A 21,085-nucleotide genomic window follows, 5' to 3' on the forward strand; every position below is an offset into this window, starting at 1 on the left:
CAACCTCCTGACCTCGGGTGATCCACCTGCCTCTGCCTCCCAAAGTGCTGGGATTATAGGCATGAGCCACCACGTGCAGCCTGAAATAGGCATTCTTCTTATTTCCATTTTACAAATGAGGACACTAAGGCTGAATCCCGAATCTTTTATCCTTACTGTGACACTGTACTGTCTCTTGTTTGAGAACCACGCAATTTTGGGGTGAGAAGTGCCAACAAAAGCAATCCAACACTTCTCAGACTGATCTGTTCATTAACCACTCTTTCTCAGTCGCAAGAACATTCTGTGTTACAGCCTCTTGCAGCAAGCTGGCTGAGAACTGAGGTGAGTGTCAATGCATGGATTACGTGCCAGGCATGGTGACTCAAACCTGTAATCCCAGCACACTGGGAGGCCGAGGTTGGGAAGATTGCTTGAGGCCTAGAGTTCAAGACCAGCCTGGGCAAGATGGTGAGACCCATTCCTGCAAAAAAAAATTTTTTTTTTAATTAACCAGGCACAGTGGCACGTGTCTGTAGTCCCAGCTACTAGGGAGGCTCAGGTGGGAAGATTTCTTGAGCCCAGGAATTTGAGACTGCAGTGAGCTATGATCATGTCATTGCACTCCAGCCTGAGCAACAAAGTGAGACATCCATCTCTTAAAAAAAAAAAAAAGAACAAAAGAAAGAAATAAATGAATTATGTATATGCTACCAGTTCAAGCCTTCTCAGGTCAAATTCTTGTACTCTCTCAGTGGGGGTGGAGGATGGGGAGAGGAAGATGAATCGCGCTCTCTTTTCCGTTTTTTTTTTTTTTTTTTTTTTTTTTCAAATTGTAAAAACACGAGGCACTTTTCAGTGCAGCAGACTGCAATAACACCAGGCCTGATTAAGGAATGACAATATGGAAGGCAGATGGCAGATGCATGGGTGCCACACTATTGCTTTTCAGTTAAATATTGCTTGGTGTTAATTTTTTTTCTCCTTGTAAATCTCCCAAATAAAACGGTTTGCTTTCCCCAAGTTAGAAGTGTTAGCACGTCTTTTCTTTAAATATCTGTGCATGGCTGTTTTTTTCCCTGCCAATTTGTCGCCATCTGTAACCCTCCCTTCATGAGATGATCTGATGAGAGCAGTCATCCTGGAGAGTGGAAGAGATCTTGAAGCACCATGTGAGAGTGGAGTCAGCGTAGGCTGGGTGCGTGGAGTGTGTGCTGCCCTGCACTTGGGGCGTGTGTTGTGTGTACATACAGAAGCACGGTGTATGTGTGCGTGGGCTCTGTGTGTGTGCGAGTATGCAGTGTGTGTACATCCCGTGGGTGTCTACGTGTGTGTGGACTGTGTGTTGGGCGTCGTGCCTGCCCGTGTCCTTGGGGTCTGTGTGCTCTCCGCACATAGGTAAGTACCGCGTGCACACCCTGAATGTGGGTGAACTGTGTGCTCTGGATTTGTCGGCTGAAGAGGGGCTGTGTGGCCTCCTGGGGGGATGTGAATGCATAATTTCTCTAAAGTGCTTCAAGGGGATGGGAGCGCCTGAAATCTGGGGGAAGTGGGCCAAGGAGTATTAGCAAGGTTTGGGCCTGGTTGCATTTCATGACTTTTTCCAGGAAAATAAATTATGGGTGACTTGCAGGAGGGTGCTGCTGAGATGGGGGCAGACTATGAAGCGCGGAGGGGTCTCGGGTGTTGCTGGAGGGCAGCCGCAGCCTGCGGAGAGCCTCGGCGCGCTCCTCCCTTTCCCCCATGCTCCCCCCAGCCCGGGCGGGGCGCCGCGTGGGGCGGGGGCTGCCGCGACCGAGCGAGGGGGACGGGTGGGTGCTGCGCGGCGGCCGTGATGGCGGGTGGCAGCGAGGCCGAGCAGGGGACCGGGGCCGCGGCCCGGGAGAGGGCCAGCCGCACGGAGCCCTGAAGCACCGCCTGGCCCGACTCCACCATGAACGTCGCGCTGCAGGAGCTGGGAGCTGGCGGCAACGTGAGCGGGGGCCCCGGGGCTCCAGGGACCGGGTGGAGGTCGAGGCAGAGGGGTCGGCCGCGGAGGGGCAGGTGGTGCCCGGCTCGCTGGGCCGGCGGAGGTAGGGCCGCGTCCCGGGGCCGGTGGGGAGGTGACAGGGGGACCCCAGGCCCGGACGGACGGAGAGCGGGGCAGGTGGGAAGGGAGGGGCCCGCGAGGCACGGGGCAAGGGGCAGGGTCGTGGGCAAACAGCCCTCTCTGCCTGACCTCGGCTGGCAACCCCGACTGTCCGGCAGATGGTGGAGTACAAACGGGCCACGCTTCGGGATGAAGACGCACCCGAGACCCCCGTAGAGGGCGGGGCCTCCCCGGACGCCGTGGAGGTGGGCCAGGGGGCTTCCCCTTTCTCACCAGGCCCCAGCCCTGGCATGACGCCCGGCACACCCAGGAGCTCTGGGCTGTTCTGGAGGGTCACCTGCCCCCACCTCCGCTCCATCTCTGGCCTCTGCTCTAGGACTCTGGTGAGGCGATTCGAAGCCATGACGTTGCACAAAACAGGCCCAGGGCGCAACTCACCCGCCGGCCTCATTGCCCCTGGGCCCAAAGTTAACCCCGTTAGTCTCTGCTCCATGGCTCTGGAAACTGCCTGTGGCTTCGCCCTCTGGGGGTCTTGGATCCCTGTCCTGCAGCTCAGTGGCTCTCTGCCCCCTGTGCTCCCCAGGTGGGATTCCGGAAGGGGACAAGGCAGCTGCTAGGCTCCCGCACGCAGCTGGAGCTGGTCTTGGCAGGCGTCTCTCTACTCCTGGCTGCACTGCTTCTGGGCTGCCTTGTGGCCCTGGGGGTCCAGTACCACAGAGGTAGGTGGGCCCACACTGGTCTTCAGCCTTCAGAACTAGGGGTTCTGGAGGCCAAAGGGCCTCTAAGCTTTTCACGGCTGGGGATGGCCAGGCACAGTGGTTCACGCCTGTAATCCCAGCGCTTTGGGAGGCCGAAGTGGGAGGATCACGAGGTCTGGAGTTTGAGACCAGCCTGACCAGCATGCTGAAACACTGTCTCAACTAAAAATACAAAAATTAGTTAGGCATGGTGACGTGAGTCTGTAATCCCAGCTACACAGGAGGCTGAGGCAGGAGAATCACTTGAACCCAGGAGGCAGAGGTTGCAGTGAGCTGAGATCACACCATTGTTAACAAAACAAAACAGATTTTCCCTGGTGGGGGGCAGCCTTCCCTGCAGAAAAGCCCCCCGGCTTTGCTTTCTCTTCACAACCTTCCTGCTGTCATGGCCCTTCCAAAGAGTTTGCCTCTTCCAGACAGACTGACAGTCTCCTACCCTCCGGCCATGTCCCCTGCCACAGACCCATCCCACAGCACCTGCTTCACAGAGGCCTGCATTCGAGTGGCTGGAAAAATCCTAGAGTCCCTGGACCGAGGGGTGAGCCCCTGTGAGGACTTTTACCAGTTCTCCTGTGGGGGCTGGATTCGGAGGAACCCCCTGCCTGATGGGCATTCTCGCTGGAACACTTTCAACAGCCTCTGGGACCAAAACCAGGCCATACTGAAGCACTTGCTTGGTGAGTGGGGCTGGCAGGGAGGCCGTGGGCCACCTCTGTGCCTTGTGCCTAGCACAGGGCCTGGCACTGAGCAGATAGTCAATGTCCATGGATGGTGAAGCAATGGGTGGCTCTGTGAACCCCAGAGGGTGGGGAGGCAGAGAGCAGGGGACTCTTGAGAAGGGGGGATGGGATTGAAGGGACAGAACTCTGGGTATCACGGAGGGCGCTTCTCTGCACTTGTCTGGAGGACGGTCACGGTGTGGTAGATACCAGGGAGTCTGTACTGCTTAGATATCCTTGAGGGTCTCCATGGACGGGGAGAGGAAGCCACGGCTTGCTGTTTCAGACACTCTTCCTGGGTCTGCATTAGGAGGACTGCTCATTGACAAGGCAAGGAGAGGAACCGAGCAAGGGCCAGGGACTCCCTCTCAGCAGTGAACATAATGGCCACCTGGACCCTGTGTTCTGCCCCACAGAAAACACCACCTTCAACTCCAGCAGTGAAGCTGAGCAGAAGACACAGCGCTTCTACCTATCTTGCCTACAGGTGGAGCGCATTGAGGAGCTGGGAGCCCAGCCGCTGAGAGACCTCATTGACAAGGTAGGGCCGCTGCGCTGGCTGGTGGCAGGGATGGGTGGGGAGGGCAGGAGGGGCCTTGAGAGAGGAGATGGCCCGGAAAGCTTTGGGATTTCCTGTGCTATGCATTCCGCTTATGGTCTCTCCACAGATCGGCGGGTGGAACATTACAGGGCCCTGGGACCAGGACAACTTTATGGAGGTGTTGAAGGCAGTAGCGGGGACCTACAGGGCTACCCCATTCTTCACCGTCTATGTCAGTGCTGACTCTAAGAGTTCCAACAGCAATGTTATCCAGGTGATGAGCTGGGGAAGGATGGGGAGAGGCTTAGGGACCCTTTTGCTGAACCCAGACTCCCCTCCCCTGTGACAGGCAGGCTGGGCTGAACCCCCCCACCCCAACCCCTGCTCGGGAGTTCAGGTTCCCACGGTGGGGAAAGCAGGGGCTCACCTCCTTTCCTTGCCATTGCAGGTGGACCAGTCTGGGCTCTTCCTGCCCTCTCGGGATTACTACTTAAACAGAACTGCCAATGAGAAAGTAAGGGACATCCTCCGAATCCCATCCCTACCCCTTGCTGAGCTGGGCTGATCCCTGTTGACCTTTCCCTTTGCCAAGGGTCAGAGCAGGGAAGGTGAGCCTGTCCTGTCACCTAGTGAACTAACTGCCCCCTTCCTCCCTTTCTTCCTCCCTCCTTCCCTTTCTTCCCCTTTTCCTTTCTTCCTTCCTCTTATTCTTCTAGTAGGTTTCATAGACACCTACTGTGTGCCAGGTGCAGTGGGGGAATTCTGAGATGTAAGTTTCAGAGCCATCATCACAGGAAGCGTTCAGTGTTGATGGGTTCATGGACCCAGATAGCTGAGAACAAGGCTCACGAGAGGGTCCCGAGGATTCGGGAGAGACTCAGGGAGCCAGCGAAGTCTCCCTGAAGAGACTGCATTTGAGCCGGCCCTGTAGAATACGTAGGAGTACATGAGGGCATGCTGGGTAGAAAGAACAGTTTAAACAAGCACAGTGGCTCACAGCTGTAATCCCCGCACTTTGGGAGGCTGAGGTGGGAGGATCACTTGAGGGCAGGAGTTCGAGACCAGCCGATCCAACATGGTGAAACCCTGTCTCTACTAAAAATACAAAAATTAGCCAGGCATGGTGGCAGGCGCCTGTTATCCTAGCTACTTGGGAGGCTGAGGCAAAGGTCTCTGAAAAAAAAAAAAAAAAAAAAAAAAAAAAAAAAAAAAAGAGACTTGCTCGAATCCAGGAGGCAGAGGTTGCAGTGAGCCAAGATGGCGCCACTGCACTCCGGCCTGGGTGACAGAGCGAGACTCCGTCTCAAAAAAAAAAAAAAGTGTTGACAAGGGAAAGGCTCAGTGTGTTTGGACCATGAAGGGGTCCACTGTGGTAAAATATAGAACTCAAGGCAGATGAAAGGCTGGAGAGGTGGGCAGGAACGGGTTCTGGAGGGAACCCTGAATAGCACACTCCGAGTGGATTCTGCAGCTCCCAGCGCGTGCTCCGAAGCAGGGAGGGAGTGCAGTGCCTTGGAAAGTCAGTTTGTTTGGGGTGTGAAAGTAGATGTGCGAAAGAAAGCCTGGAGATGAATGAAGTCTCTGCGGTACTCCGTGCTCTGAGTCAGGAAGGTCCCAAATGAAGGAGGCGGCAGAAGGAATGGTAGGAAGGGGAAGTTGTAAGAGACATCGTCGAGTCAGAATCACGGCTTGTTGGTGCCTGGATGTTAGAGGAGGGAGGAGGTGAAGACGGCCGAAGCTGTACACTTGAGTGATGGGGGAATGGAGGAGTCCTTTGGGAATTAGGGGTGTCTTTAGGAAGAACCAGCTTAGGGTACGTCGGGAAAGAAGAGGCAATGCCATGCCACAGGAATAGGAGAGACTCTGGAGTCAGGCCCGATTTCAGCCTCAGCTCTGCTGCTTGGTGCAAGTCGAGTAATCTCTCTGAGCTGTTCCCTCATCTGTAAACAGGGGATCGTGGCATCTTCTACCTCACAGGGTGTCTGGAGTAGGTTAGGGGTACAAACTTACGCTCCGGCATGTGGCAGATGCTCAGGGTATGAAAGCTGCTCCTTTTAGACTTGTGAGTTTGGTGGGACCTGGGCACCTTACATACAGAGAGGGCAGCAGGCAGCTGGGAAAGCCTTGTGGAGTTCTGAAAAGGGAACAAGCCTGAAAGTGTCCAGAAGCTTGAGGTGCATCTCCTTAGAAACCTCAACGGGCCAGGCACGGTGGCTCACACCTGTAATCCCAGCACTTTGGGAGGCCAAAGCAGGTGGATGACTTGAGGTCAGGAGTTCGAAACCAGCCTGGCCAACATGGTGAAACCCCACCTCTACTAAAAATACAAAAATTATCCCTACATGGTGGTGGGTGCCTGTAATCCCAGCTGCTTGGAAGGCTGAGGTAGGAGAATCGCTTGAACCCAGGAGGTGGAGGTTGCAGTGAGCTGAGATCGTGCCACCGCACTCCAGCCTGGGCAACAAAGCAAGACTCCATCTCAAAAAGAAAAAAGAAACCTAAACTAAGGCTTTGAAGAGGTGAGAGACAGGAGGAGGACGGAGAAAGGACAGAAGGAGATCCTTGTATTTTAAGGGCAGTGGAAGAAAGAGAGTCAGCCAAAGAGACTGCTGTGGAGTAAGACAACCATTTATCCTTCTGGCATTCATTCAGAAACATCTACTGAGCATTCCTTGGCCAGACCCTCCTCTAGGCACGTGGTGAACAGGACATTTCTACTACCCTCTAAGTGGAGGAGAAGACACGAAACAGTTTGCTACTCAGTTGTCCTGTTTCCAGGACTATAATCGAGGAGAAGCATAGGGTTCTGAGAGCAAGTGTACCAGGAACCTGCCTAGTCCCGGGGTGCGGATAGGCTGCAATGAAGGGAGAGAGCTCTGCAAAGGGAATAGCTTATGCCAAGGCTCCAAGGTGGGAAGGCGTATGGCCCACTGGCCATTCTCAATGGGAGGGAGAGCAGGAGGGGAGTGTGGGCCGAGGGGAGTCTGGACAGGCCCGTAGACTCACACTGTGCGGGAGCACTGTGGGCCACATTTAGGATTCATCTCAAAGGAAATAGAAAGGGAAACTCAAAAGGGATGTGAACAGATGTGCGGTTTTGATACCACCTGAGTCAGGAGAGGAGATGTTTGCAGTTTGGGAGAGGAGCACGTCATTCAACCCTTCGGAAGGGGCAACAGGAGAGACCCGGGTTTGGCTGTCAGCATGCCACTGGTTGCCTTCAAGAAGCCTCCTGTGCTGGAATCTAGAGAAAGATGCAACGCGAAAGGTTAAGATAGGATGAAAAATAGGCCGGGCGCGGTGGCTCAAGCCTGTAATCCCAGCACTTTGGGATGCCAAGGCAGGTAGACCACGAGGTCAGGAGATCGAGACCATCCTGGTCAACATGGTGAAACCCCGTCTCTAGTAAAAATACAAAAATTAGCTGGGCATGGTGGCGCACGCCTGTAGTCCCAGCTACTTGGGAGGCTGAGACAGGAGAATTGCTTGAACCCAGGAGGTGGAGGTTGCGGTGAGCCAAGATTGTGCCATTGCACTCCAGCCTGGGTAACAAGAGCAAAACTCCGTCTCAAAAAAAATAAAATAAAAGATAGGATGAAAACTAAGAGTAGGCCGGTGCAGTGGCTCGTGCCTGTGGTCCCAGCCCATTGGGAGGCCGAGGGGGGCGGATGTAGTTTGAGACCAGCCTGGCCAACATGGCAAAACCCCGTCTCTACTAAAAATACAAAAATTAGCCAGGCGTGGTGGCCGAGCCTGGAATCCCAGCTACTGGGGAGGCTGAGCCAGGAGAATCACTTGAATCCGGGAGGTGAATGTTGCAGTGAGCCGAGATTGTGCCCCTGCACTCCAGCCTGGGTGACAGAGGGAGACGCCATCTCAAAAAAACAAAAAACAAACAAACAAAAACTACGAGTAAAGCAGGGTTCAGGAGAGCCTCAGAAGTAAGCATTAAGCTGAAAGTGAGGAGGTAGGGGAGAAGGGGTAAGGGGAGGTCACTGGTTGAGCTAACCGTTCCCCTCAGGAGCTGGGATGACAGGGATTGGTACTCAAACCTCTTCCTCTGATGCCAGCGCAAGGAAGAGGAGAGGTGAGGGACAGGAGGAACTTGAAATACAGAGAATGGATGTTAAGGGATCTAAAACTTCTCTGTAAAGTAGAAGAGGGGATGGCCTTTGGCGATTAAGGGAGCCCAGGTGGGTCTTCAAGTTGAGTGGGAAGTGGTTTCTGGGAGGAGGGCCAAGGGCGTTGGCACAGAGCAGTGTTGAGCATCTGTTTGCAGGTTTTCGTCCTGTTATTCAAATGATATTTATTGAGCACTTACTATGTGGCAGACAGTTGCGCTTAGACTTGAAATTACAGTGGTGAACAAAGCAAAGACAGCTGTCTTCATGGAGCCTCAGGGCCAGTTGGGATGAGGCCGCATGAGTTTGTACCAGACCCATGCAGGGCCAGGGCTATCTTGGCCGTGGGGTCATCAGGCCTGGGCCACATTCTCACTCTGCCATCTGCTGGTTTGCGATGGAAGCCAAGCCATGTCACCTTCCCAAGCGTGTCCCCTGGGGTGTGAAAAGGGACTCATCTCCACTTCATGAAGTTGCTGTGTGACGAGGAAAAGATACACTGTGTGGAAAGCCTCTAACAGAGAGTCTGATGCATGTCTACAGAAGTGGTCACTAAATATTTCATTTTTTGTTTTTGTTTTGAGATGCAATTTTGCTTTTGTTGCCCAGGCTGGAATGCAATGGCATGATCTCAGCTCACCACAACCTCTGCCTGCTGGGTTCAAGTGATCCTCCTGCCTCAGCCTCTTGAGTAGCTGGGATTACAGGCATGTGCCACCATGTCTGGCTAATTTTGTATTTTTGGTAGAGACAGGGTTTCTCCATGTTGGTCAGGCTGGTGTCGAACTCCCAACTTCAGGTGATCCACCTGCCTCGGCCTCCCAAAGTGCTGGGATTACAGGTGTGAGCCACTGCTGCCGAGACCAGCTTGGCCTCAGAGACCCCAACCCAGGCGGCGCTGAAGGAATTAAGAAACAGACACAGAGATAGAAAGTAAAGGTGGGTGATCAGGGGGCTGACAGCATTGCTAGCTGAAAGCCCAGAGCAGACTCTGGGCATATTTATTCTTCACATTCCAGTGACAGGTGTAACAAGCAGATGCTCTGTGTTCTTTCACAGCTTAAAGGTAAACTAACCAGGCAGCTAGTGTATGTTCACTGTATTTTAAAGATAAACTAGAAAGCACTCTTTACGAGGGAACAACTGAGGTAGTGTCACATATCCTGTGTTCAAAGAACTAATTCATCTGGTGTGAGACATTTTCATATTGGTTACTGTTTTAGAACATCTTACGCAGTTTTCTGCTCTGAGGGGCCGACTAGCTTTTCCTTGCCGCCGCCCTCAGCAAACAATGTGATTTATCACACACGTCAGAATTCGCTCTCAACACACCACGCCCGGCCTAAATATTTGTTTTCCATGTTTTTCTCTCCCTGGGAGACCAGCAGGTAGTGGAGAAAGCAGCAAGCTTGAGGCATGGCAGGATGACAGGTAGAAGAGACCTGAGGACACCATGGCCCCGATTCCCTGTGAGGTCCAATCAGCTGTTCCGTGAAGGCACATGGTCATTGAGGGGCTGGGACAACTAGCAGAGATCTAGGAAACAAGAAGGCAAAGCAGTATGAGAAGAGGCTCATCCGCCAGACAAACATTTGCAGAGCACTTCCTCTGTCCTAGGCCCTAGAGACACAGTGGCGAGTAAGCTACTGTAACTTGGCACGGTGCTCTGCTGGAGCTCACCTTCTCCCTGGGGAAATAGGTGATAAACAAGCACAGAAGTAAGTAAACAATACCTAGCCGATGGCAGTAAGCTGTATGTCAGAAATGAAACAGGTCATCCAGGAAGGCTTCCAGAAGAAGCGTGAAGGGAAGAAATAGTGAGCAGAGGTGGTGGTGAGAACAGATCTCAGCCTTGGGCAAGACTTGTTCCTGGGCTCTGAGGATCACCCGGGCGTTGACAGGTGCTTACTGCCTATCTGGACTACATGGAGGAGCTGGGGGTGCTGCTGGGCGGGCGGCCCGCCTCCACAAGGGAGCAGATGCAGCAGGTGCTGGAGCTGGAGATACAACTGGCCAACATCACGGTGCCCCAGGACGAGCGGCGCGACGAGGAGAAGATCTATCACAAGATGAGCATTTCAGAGCTGCAGGTGGGGCAGGCAGGGGGCAGGCAGGGGACTGGAGACATGTGAGAGGGGCCAGCCCCAACACGGACCACCCAGCTTCCGTCCATGCCGTGTTCCCCTGGCAGCCAGCCCTTTCCTCATTCCCTCACTTTTCTGTGCTTCCCAGTTGCACTGTTGCTTTCCTGGGAAGAAAAATGGTATCCATTTAGGCCACCTCTCGTTTTGGCCTAAATGGCCATCCTTTGGCCCCTTTCTTGTTGCCGGGGCATGCATGGAGGGATTGTGTTAAAGATGTATAATAGCTGCCGGACGCGGTGGCTCAAGCCTGTAATCCCAGCACTTTGGGAGGCTGAGGCGGGTGGATCACGAGGTCGAGAGATCAAGACCAACCTGGTCAACATGGTGAAACCCCGTCTCTACTAAAAATACAAAAAAATTAGCTGGGCATGGTGGCACGTGCCTGTAATCCCAGCTACTCAGGAGGCTGAGGCAGGAGAATTGCCTGAACCCAGGAGGCGGAGGTTGCGGTGAGCCGAGATCGCGCCATTGCACTCCAGCCTGGGTAACAAGAGCGAAACTCTGTCTCAAAAAAAAAAAAAAAAAGTATAATAGCTTATATGAGATGTCCACAAAACAGTCAGAATAGGCTGGGTGTGGTGGCTGACGCCTGTAATCCCAGAACTTTGGGAGGCCGAGACAGGTGGATCACCTGAGGTCAGGAGTTTGAGACCACCCTGGCTAACATAGTGAAACCTCATCTCTACCAAAAATACAAAAATTAGTTGGGCATTGTGGCACATGCCTGTAATCCCAGCTACTTGGGAGGCTGAGGCAGGAGAATCAGTTGAACCCGGAAGGCAGGAGAATCAGTTGAACCTGGAAGGCAGAGGTTGCAGTGAGCTGAGATCACGCCACGGCACTCCAGCTTGGGCGACAAGAGCGAATCTCTGTTTCAAAAAAAAAAAAAAAAAAAAAAGAATAGAATGGAAGTTTCTACTGGGGGGCCTGTACCGTGCCAGGCCATTAACACTTTAGGTGTTGGATTATGGAAAAGTTGGGATGGGATGCGGTTCTGGAGGAGAAGCCAGTAGGTAGGGGGTGTCAGGGGAGTGGCATTTTATCAATTGTTAGGAAAATATTTGAATATCTAGGCCCCAGCTGAACAGCACACGTGGTGGTTTTCCTTGTGTAATAAGTGGCTGGGCTCCCCGATTGGAGGTATCCAGGCCTGGAAAAGGGTACATGACAAGAAGGAGTCACTGCACAGCCAGCATTGTTGCTATGGCAATGGGAAGGGCTCCCAGGCTACAGCATACACTGGGGGAGGTTCTGCTGGAAGCGAGTCAGGCGAGGCCTGAGATTTTTTTTCTCTCAGGCTCTAGCGCCCTCCATGGACTGGCTTGAGTTTCTGTCTTTCTTGCTGTCGCCGTTGGAGCTGAGTGACTCTGAGCCCGTGGTGGTGTATGGGATGGATTATTTGCAGCAGGTGTCAGAGCTCATCAACCGCACGGAACCCAGGTGTGGGGGGAGCCCAAGGTTAGGGTGGGTTCCGTGGAGGTCTCTACCTAGGCTGGGCACAGCAGACTGGCACAGCCAGACAGAACAACATTTGGTAATTCTGTGAGCCTTCCAAGCATCGAATTAGAATGTCTCTGGGCTTTTCCTCTGCGCTAGGGTTTTGGGGTGCTATTCCCACACCTCTCTCCAACCTGACCTCTACAGGCAGGTGTGTGGCCCTGGGGCAAACGAGGGACCCTGGAACAGCTCAGTTTCCACACATGCCCTTTGGGACTCCTGCAGCCTGTGTGTTCCTGGGGGGGCTGGTGTGGGGCGTGGGAAGAGCACCCCACCTGCCCTTTTCTTATTTTCTGGTCTGGGTGCCAGCATCCTGAACAATTACCTGATCTGGAACCTGGTGCAAAAGACAACCTCGAGCCTGGACCGACGCTTTGAGTCTGCACAAGAGAAGCTGCTGGAGACCCTGTACGGCACTAAGAAGGTGGGCTCTCTGACTTTGCCTCCCCATTCTGACCCAGTCCAGCCGATGCTGCACACGTCACTGCCTCATGATGCACAGGTGCATAGTATGGAGCGTAGAATTTGGAATGAAGCTGAATCGGGTTCCAATCACAACTCATTCATTTTCTAGCCTATAGGACCTTGGGCATGTCACCTAGCCTCTCTGATGCTTTATTTCCTGCTCTGTAGAACAGGAATAACTTGGGGGGTTGTAGGGAAGATAATTAGGAGAATGAATGTAAGGGAAGCACCTGCATAGCACATGGTATGTATAGGCACTCATCTTAGATGATGAGAATGGAGAAGATATAATAAATCAGTGCCTTATTCCGTTTCAAGATTCCCCATTAAGTGTGGGGAGTGGACATGCAAACAAGCACATTCTACTTTGTGGTGGTAAGTGCTCACGTTGAGTGAAAGACCGTTGCACAACAAGACAGAGGTGAGACTGCACATTTCACCTGGGGGGGAAGGGCATCAGAAAAGCCTTCTCTGAAGAGTGCCATGTGATGGATGAGTTTGCCAGGAAAGCGGGGGAGAAGGGCATTCCAGAGAGAAGGAGCAACATGTGCAAATTCCTAGAGGTCAAAAGGAACATGGTGGCTTTACAGTGTTCTGGCATGAGCTTGAGAAGAGGGCGACTGAGAGGTGGGGTTGTCCCTTCACGAGTGGGGTTTGGCAAGGTGGGCATGGGGCACTCGTGAAGGGACCTGAGTGTTGTGGCAAGAAGTTCGGCCTTGATTCCTTCACAGAAGGGGGTCCATGGGAGCAGCCATGGAGAGGAGAAACACAGTTAGGTTATGCATGAGATGACCTTTCTGGTGGCTAAATGGAAGATGGAGGGAGCTGCAGGGAAGGGAGGATGAGAATGGAGTCAGGGTGTCCAGTTAAGAGGCAACTGCAGGCTGGACACGGTGGCTCATGCCTTTAATCCCAGCATTTTGGGAGGCCAAGGCGGCAGATCACTAGAGCTCAAGAGTTCGAGACCAGCCTGGGAAACATGGTGAAACCCCATCACTACTAAAAATACAAACAAAAATAGCTGGCGTGGTGGCATGCACCTGCGGTCCCAGATACTTGGGAGGCTGAGGTAGGAAGATTGCTTGAGTCTGGGGGCAGAGGCTTCAGTGAGCAGTGATTGCACCACTGCACTCCAGAGCAAGACCCTGTCTCAAAAAAAAAAAAAAAAAAAAGACAAATGTGGCAGTGAGCAAACCCAGGACTCTGTTGTCTAGAACTGAGAAGGGCTGCTTAGCCCCAGAGTCGGGAAAGGCCCTCTGACTGGAGAACACAGCCATCCCTGGGGCCTGGCTCTTTGTCTCTTCACAGTCGTGTGTGCCACGGTGGCAGACCTGCATCTCCCACACAGATGACGCCCTTGGCTTTGCTTTGGGCTCCCTCTTCGTGAAGGCCACATTCGACCGGCAAAGCAAAGAAATTGTGAGTCTACGAGATACTTTCAACACTGTGCGCTGTTTTATTTAAAATTAACTGTTCATATATGTACGGACATAGAGAAAAGCAACTGGGGCCTGGTGCAGCTCATATCTGTAATCACAGCACTTTGGGAGGCTGAGGCAGGTGAATCAGTAGGTCAGGAGTTCAAGACCAGGCTGGCCAACATGGTGAAACCCTGTCTCTACTAAACATACAAAAAATTAGCTGGGCATGGTGGTGCGTGCCTGTAATCCCAGCTACTCAGGAGGCTGAGGCAGGAGAATTGCCTGAACCCAGGAGGCAGCAGTTGCGGTGAGCCGAGATCACGCCATTGCACTCCAGCCTGGGTAACAAGAGTGAAACTCCATCTCAAAAAAAAAAAAAGTTCAAAGGACTTATCTGTGAATGAGTGATTTATAAGTAGTCTGTTTTCTTATTCAATTCTCGATTTACCAAATTTTCTGTGAATGCCTCTTTTTGTAATCAGATAAAAATCATTGCACTAGGCTAGGTGTAGTGGCTCATGCCTGTAATTCCAGTACTTTGGGAGGTTGAGGTGGGCAGATCACCTGAGGTCAGGAGTTCAAGACCAGCCTGGCCAACATGGTGAAACCCCATCTCTACTAAAAATACAAGAATTAGTTGGGCATGGTGGCAGGTGCCTGTAATCTCACCTACTTGGAGACTGAGGCAGGAGAATCGCTTGAAACCGGGAGGTGGAGGTTGCAGTGAGCCAAGATGGTGCCTCTGCACTCTATCCTGGCAACAGAGCCAGACTCCATGCCCCCCCCCAAAAAAAATCATTGCACAAAACTAAATTATAATATTAATTTTAATTTGATGAACTTATTGTCAATTAAAATATTTATTTAATTAGGAAAAAAGCCAGCCACAATCCCAGTACCTTTACAAATGGGTTTCTTCTCACCCTCTCCAGGTGCCCAGCCATATTTCATGAGTCTAGGCATTCCCATTTCCCCTGGAGGGACAGGGGCGGGGCACCAGGGTGGATGGGGGGCAAGGATGAATTCAGTGCAGGAGGAGGCTGACTTGTGTCTCCTCCCTCCCAGGCAGAGGGGATGATAAGCGAAATCCGGGCTGCATTTGAGGAGGCACTGGGACAGCTGGTTTGGATGGATGAGAAGACCCGCCAGGCAGCCAAGGAGAAAGTGAGTGGTGGCTATAGTTGGGGCGCCATCTTGAGGTGGGGTTGAAGGATACAGTGTTGCTAGGAAGCTGGGGAAGGAAACAAACTCTTAACCTGGTCTCTTCAGGCAGACACCATCTATGATATGATTGGTTTCCCAGACTTCATCCTGGAGCCCAAAGAGCTGGATGATGTTTATGATGGGGTGAGTACCTGTGCTCATCAGTACTGCTTTATCCCTGTAGGGGGCACTGTTCCCTGCGTTTAGTAATCCGGGCTCAAGCACTGGGAAACAGGTGCGTGTTGGTTTCTGTTAGAGGCAGAGGGAGGTAACCAGCATTGTTTTAAGTATTGACTGTGTGTCAGGCTGCAGGTCAAACAGCAGTGAAATACAGTGTTAACGAGCAGAGATTTGGAGTCAAGCCTAATCAAATCCTGTTTCTAGCCCTAACTTTGTAATCTTCAAGAAAACCTCTCTAGGCCTTGGTTTCATTTTCTGTAAAATAGGGGTCCTGCTAGTCCCTACCTCATAGGGTTGTGAGATAAATGAAGGCAGTATGTAAAAAAAAAACAGCAATTGTAAGGCCGAGTGCAGTGGCTCACGCCTGTAATCCCAGCACTTTGGGAGGTCAAGGCAGGCAGATCACGTGGTCAAGAGATCGAGACCATCCTCGCCAACATGATGAAACCTCGTCTCTACAAAAAATGCAAAAATTAGCTGGGTGTGGTGGCGCACGCCTGTAGCCCCAGGTACTTGGGAGGCTAAGGCAGGAGAATCGCTTGAACTCGGGAGGTGGAGGTTGCAGTGAGCGGAGATTACGCCACTGCACTCCAGCCTGGCGACAGAGCAAGACTCTGTCTCAAAACAAAAACAAAAACCAGCACCTGTGACATAAATGCCCTTTAAATATTGCCAGTTATAGTTTACTAGGTATTTTACAGTTGAGGACGCTGAAGTTTGGAGAGGTGCTGAGTAGCCAAACTGGGGCTGTTGTCTTCTCCAGTGGATTCTCTTCCTTGCTTTCTACTTCCCATTTTCCCCATAGTACGAAGTTTCTGAAGATTCTTTCTTCCAAAACATGTTGAATTTGTACAACTTCTCTGCTAAGGTGATGGCTGACCAGCTCCGCAAACCTCCCAGCCGAGACCAGTGAGAATGAGTGGGGTGGGCGTTGACACTTGAGGTGGCAGGAGGGCTGGGGGAAGGTTTCCCACAATGGGGGAAAGGGTGGCAAGACTGGTCCCAGGCCCGGAGGCCCCAAGCCCTTGCAGGAGGTCGGGCAGGGCTGCTGGGAGGGGAGCAGTGTCGGGGGAGTGGGGAGCCTCAGCATCTCCCTCTCCCTCCGCCAGGTGGAGCATGACCCCCCAGACAGTGAACGCCTACTACCTTCCAACTAAGAACGAGATGGTCTTCCCCGCAGGCATCCTGCAGGCCCCCTTCTATGCCCGCAACCACCCCAAGTGTGTCTGAAGCAGGAGGGGCTGGGTGCTGGGGCCTGGGCCTGTGGCTGAGCTGGGAGCAGGGCTGGAGGTGGGATTCAGAAGTGCCCCCGCCATGGCCTCACTTGCCATTCCTCACCTGCCAGGGCCCTGAACTTTGGTGGCATCGGTGTGGTCATGGGTCACGAGCTGACACATGCCTTTGATGACCAAGGTAGGGCCCATGGCATCGTCCCCACCAGCCTAGAATTCCCAGTGACTCGTGCAAGGGCTTGGGACATTGATGCAGCCCCCAAGGGCCCTGTAGCCCATGGCCCAGGGCTGGGTGGGGCGCTGCTGCCCCAAAGGGATGCGCTCTGGTCTTGGTGGGGTGCGAAGCTGAGTTCTCCTCAGGGCGCGAGTATGACAAAGAAGGGAACCTGCGGCCCTGGTGGCAGAATGAGTCACTGGCCGCCTTCCGCAACCACACGGCCTGCATGGAGGAGCAGTACAACCAATACCAGGTCAATGGCGAGAGGCTCAACGGCCGCCAGACGCTGGGGGAGAACATCGCCGACAACGGGGGGCTGAAGGCTGCCTACAACGTGAGTGGCCCGCCAGCCCTCCAGCGGCTGAGGCCGGCCGGCCTGGGGTGAAAGGCTGCCGGGTGGAGGGGCCAGGCCTAGACGGACTCGCTGCCCCCCCGTTCTGTCCCCAGGCTTATGAAGCGTGGCTGAGAAAGCATGGGGAGGAGCTGCAGCTGCCAGCCGTGGGGCTCACCAACCACCAGCTCTTCTTCGTGGGATTTGCCCAGGTATTGCCCTGCCGGAAAGCCTGGGGTCTGCCCCTTTGTCCTGCTCCCTTCTGAGTATGTCATTAGGGCATGTCATACCCTTGTGAGTATGTCATTAGTGGGGCACGCATCAAAGGGGCTGGGGAATGGGGCTGGGAAGGCCTGTGCCCGGAGCCTCCTGGCCGGCCAGGGCCGCGAAGGCAGCCTGAAGAGGCCTGAGCAGGAGAACGCCTTGGTAGGATTTTGCATAGCACAAAGGGCAGGGCTGTCGTGCGTGAGGGGGTACAGGGCGGGGCAAAGGGTGGCAAAGGGGGCAGACGTTGATCCTCATGCTGTTCCCGTGAGGGAGTCATGTAGGAAACTAAAGCTTGGGACGCAGCCCAGGGATAGAGTAAGTGGCTTAGCAAGGATGCAGGCAGAGTCTCCGCTGGGGAGCCACCGCCGGGGAGCCACCGCCGGCAGCTTCCGGGGCTACCGTTTTCCCCTTACCGAGTCTGCGCCAGGCAACCTGGTGTCCAGGGCAGTTTTGAAAGGTGCTTGGAGGGGCGGCAGCGGTGGTGGTTTTGTGCCTCTGGGATGGCTGTAGCCGACCCTCAGGCCCGGCTGCACACTGGACCCCATGTGCCCCCACGTCTGTCCTGGCCTGCAGGTGTGGTGCTCGGTCCGCACACCAGAGAGCTCTCACGAGGGGCTGGTGACTGACCCCCACAGCCCTGCCCGCTTCCGCGTGCTGGGCACCCTCTCCAACTCCCGCGACTTCCTGCAGCACTTCAGCTGCCCCGTCGGCTCCCCCATGAACCCGGGGCAGCTGTGCGAGGTGTGGTAGACCTGGACCAGGGGAGAAATGGCCGGTTGTCCCCGGACCCAGGGCAGCTCTCCCGACGAGGCCGTTTGCTCCTGGGTTGAAAGGAAGCACATGCAAACTGGGCGGGGTTTAATCCCTCCTCACCACCGGTGACACGGTGACACGAGTGCGGTCCCTTCTCAGTCACCACGTTGTGCCTCTGCTTTGGGGGTGCCCCTGCCTCCAGCAGAGCCCCCACCATTCACTGTGACATCTTTCCACGTCACCCTGCCTGGAAGAGGTTTGGGCGGGGAGGCCAGTTCCCACAGAAAGGAGTCTGCCTCCTCTGGCCCCAAGCTCACTCAGCCTGGCGGCCACCGGGCCTGCCGTGCCTGCCCCACTCTGACATGCAGGCCTGGGTGGTGGACCTCCCGGGCTCCTCCCCAGGCTCGCTCATGCACACTTAGGGGTGGACTCAGCTCCCCACTTCCAGGGGCTGCCCCCACCCCACCCTGTGCTCCTCATGCCCCTGCTCCCAATACCACTGCTGACCTTCACTGATGGCTCCTAGTGGAAGCCCAAGGGCCTCTGAAAGCCCCCGGCTGCTCCCTGTTTCCCTGGGCTGAGAGGGGAAGTGCATATGTGTAGGGGGTTCTGGTTCCTGTGTCTTAGGGTTCAAGCCTTAGCAGGTGACTGAGTCTCCCTGGACCGAGCAGGAAAGCAGACAGAGCAGAGAGAAGGAAGAACAGAGTTTATTTTTACAGAAAAGAGGGTGTGGAGGGTGTGGTCTTGGCCCTATAGGACCCTGTGCCAATAAATAGACATGCATCCATCAGCCCGTCTCTTCCTTCAGTCCTGTTTCCATGCATCCATTCACTGACTCCACCAGTGTCTACAAAGCAACTACTGTATGCCAACCACTCTTCTCAACACTCACTCAGCAGATACAGGGCACTGAGATTTGAAGCCCAGAGAAGACAGAGAAAGAGAGGCGAGATGGAGGAATGGAAGGAAGTTGAGTCGGGCTGGGCAGATTATATTGTCTGCTAACTGGTGCCCGAAGCCCCATCCCCAGCTGTTCTACAGCGCGGCAGCTGGAAGGATTTGCCGCTTCCCTCCACTGGGGCACGCAGCTGAGCCTCACACTGAGCCTGGGTAACTACTACGCCAGGGTGGGCTTGGACAATGGGTGGCCCTTGCCCTGCAGTGACAGTAAGCCCTAGCCAAGGTAGCACGTCACTGCCTGACTCCCAGAGCTCAGAGCCCTGGCTTCTGCTTGTAGCTGAAAAGACAGACATTTCCTCCTGACCTCAAAGGCTCAGAGCTCCCGAGAGTCGGTCATTCCACCTATACACATTCATCAGGCCTACCAAGTGCCAGGCACAGAGACTGCCCATATGGCCCCTACCCTCCAGAGTGAGGGAGGGAAGAGGAGCATTGATTGAATACCTCTTGTGTTCCAGGCTCCTGTGCTAGGTGGCTCATTTCTTTATTCATTCATCCATTTATTAATTTATATATTCATAGGCTTGTTTTTAAAAATATATTGATTTATCAACAATGTGTCCGGCACTGGTGATAAAAAAAAAAGAAAAATGAATAAGGTAGGTGAGATGGTGCGCCTTTAGTCTCAGCTACTCAGGAGGCTGAGGTGGGAGGACCACTTGAGCTCAGAAGTTCAAATCCAGCCTAGGCAACATAGCAAGACCTCATCTCTTAAAAAAAAAAAAAAAAAAAAAAAAGAAAGAAAGAAAAGATGAATGAGAAGTTTCTTCTTCCCTTAGGTGACTCGTCTTCTACTGGTACTTTCACCTTCATGAGTTCACCAAATGCTCACAGCAACCGTGCTTTACAAGTACTCTAGTCTCCATTTTACAGATCTAACCCTAACTACTTCACTGCAGTCAAAGAGATCCCGACAGAAATGGAGGCTCTGATCGTTTTGTGAGCCTCAGCCTGTTCTCTAACCTCTGTGAGCCTCCGTTTCCTCACCTATGAAATGAGAACCACAGCAAAACAGTGGAAAGAGTCCAATCTCAATTATCTGTATTTTTTATTTTCGAGATGGGAGTCTCGCTCTGTCGCCCAGGCTGAGTGCATTGGTGCAACCTCTGCATCCTGGGTTCAAGCGATTCTTCTGCCTCAGCCTCCTGAGTAGCTGGGATTACAGGTGCGCGCCGCCACGCCCAGCTAACTTTTGTATTTTTAGTACAGACGGGTTTCACCATGTTGGCCAGGATGGTCTCAAACTCCTGGCCTCAAGTGATCCGCCCACCTTGGCCTCCCAAAGTTCTGAGATTATAGGCATGAGCCACCGTACCTGGCCTCAATCTCAATTCTTTTTAAAACTCAGTGCTTTCCAAGGTGCAAGTAGAGGTGGGTTTGTTCAGTCTGGAAGGGGAAGGGTGAAGCTCTGGTTGGGATTGCTTCTGGGTCCTTGGCCCCTCAGTGAATGGCACTAGTGTGTGTCCCACAATTTGTCTCCATAAAGAGATGTGTTTGGGTCTCTGACAGGTGACCTCAAAAGTGCTGGCTGCTCAGGAAAGGAAGAAAGTAGCTGACTGCTCAGAAAGGAGGAGAGTGTCCTGGGGACTCCATGACCCAGAGAAAGCACAGCCTGAGTTTCTAAGAGCATGGCTTCAGGTTAAATGGCCACATGCATTGGAAAGAGGAGGGCCACCCATCTGCAGGCCTGGTCTGGCTCCAGCTCTGCCTCCCTCGAGCTGTGTGATACTAGGTCTTGAAGTCTCAGTGTCTTCTGCAGTCTGTAAAGCAAGTGAATTAGATGAGATGATCTCTGAGAAGCATTTCTGTTTTAACGCTCTAAAAAGTGAATCCATGGGCTTAGCAAACTCCAGAACCCAAAGAGATAGTAAAAAGTGACTTGTGACATTTAGATGAGATCTATAATGTCAGACAGCATAGTGACTAAGGAGAGAGGCTTGGCAGGTAAAGCCTTGCCCTTTCCCTGACACCTAATTTCAGAGGCCAGTTTAGGATTCTGACAGGCTGGCCAGTGGGCTATTAAAACCTCATATTGCAAAAAGGTCAAAGTGTCAAATAATGATGATGATGATGACTAGTCTTAATTTACTGAGTCCTGATTTTGCTTAGCCTTGTGCTAAACACTTAAAACATATCATCGCATTAAATGCACACAACAATTTGCAAGGAGGTTCTATCACTGTCTTTATTTTACAAATGGAGAAACTA

At 53.2% G+C, this 21,085-nt stretch overlaps 1 protein-coding gene across 7 annotated transcripts; it reads left to right on the plus strand.

Annotated features, from left to right (window-relative positions):
* Positions 1–1,059: 1,059 nt before the first annotated feature.
* ECE2 (endothelin converting enzyme 2) lies at positions 1,060–19,627 on the plus strand. Of its 7 annotated transcripts, none has more exons than XM_074404625.1 (19): positions 1,061–1,951; positions 2,227–2,451; positions 2,652–2,787; positions 3,243–3,503; positions 3,962–4,086; positions 4,214–4,360; positions 4,535–4,600; positions 10,109–10,297; positions 11,649–11,791; positions 12,158–12,272; positions 13,622–13,732; positions 14,800–14,898; positions 15,004–15,081; positions 15,923–16,026; positions 16,227–16,337; positions 16,463–16,530; positions 16,710–16,900; positions 17,014–17,109; positions 17,738–19,627. In XM_074404625.1, exons 1-19 carry the CDS (start codon positions 1,913–1,915, stop codon positions 17,912–17,914), a joined length of 2,481 nt encoding a protein of 826 aa, XP_074260726.1. In that variant the 5' UTR covers positions 1,061–1,912; the 3' UTR covers positions 17,915–19,627. The 7 variants fall into 7 exon arrangements, with proteins under 7 accessions (XP_074260727.1, XP_074260726.1, XP_003927007.1 ...); XM_003926958.3 differs by having other exon boundaries at positions 1,062–1,951; positions 3,288–3,503; XM_010337633.3 differs by having other exon boundaries at positions 1,062–1,951; positions 2,227–2,313.
* The last annotated feature ends 1,458 nt before the right edge of the window (positions 19,628–21,085 follow it).

This window comes from Saimiri boliviensis, chromosome 8 (assembly GCF_048565385.1).
Source record: "Saimiri boliviensis isolate mSaiBol1 chromosome 8, mSaiBol1.pri, whole genome shotgun sequence".
Lineage (NCBI taxonomy): Eukaryota > Metazoa > Chordata > Mammalia > Primates > Cebidae > Saimiri > Saimiri boliviensis.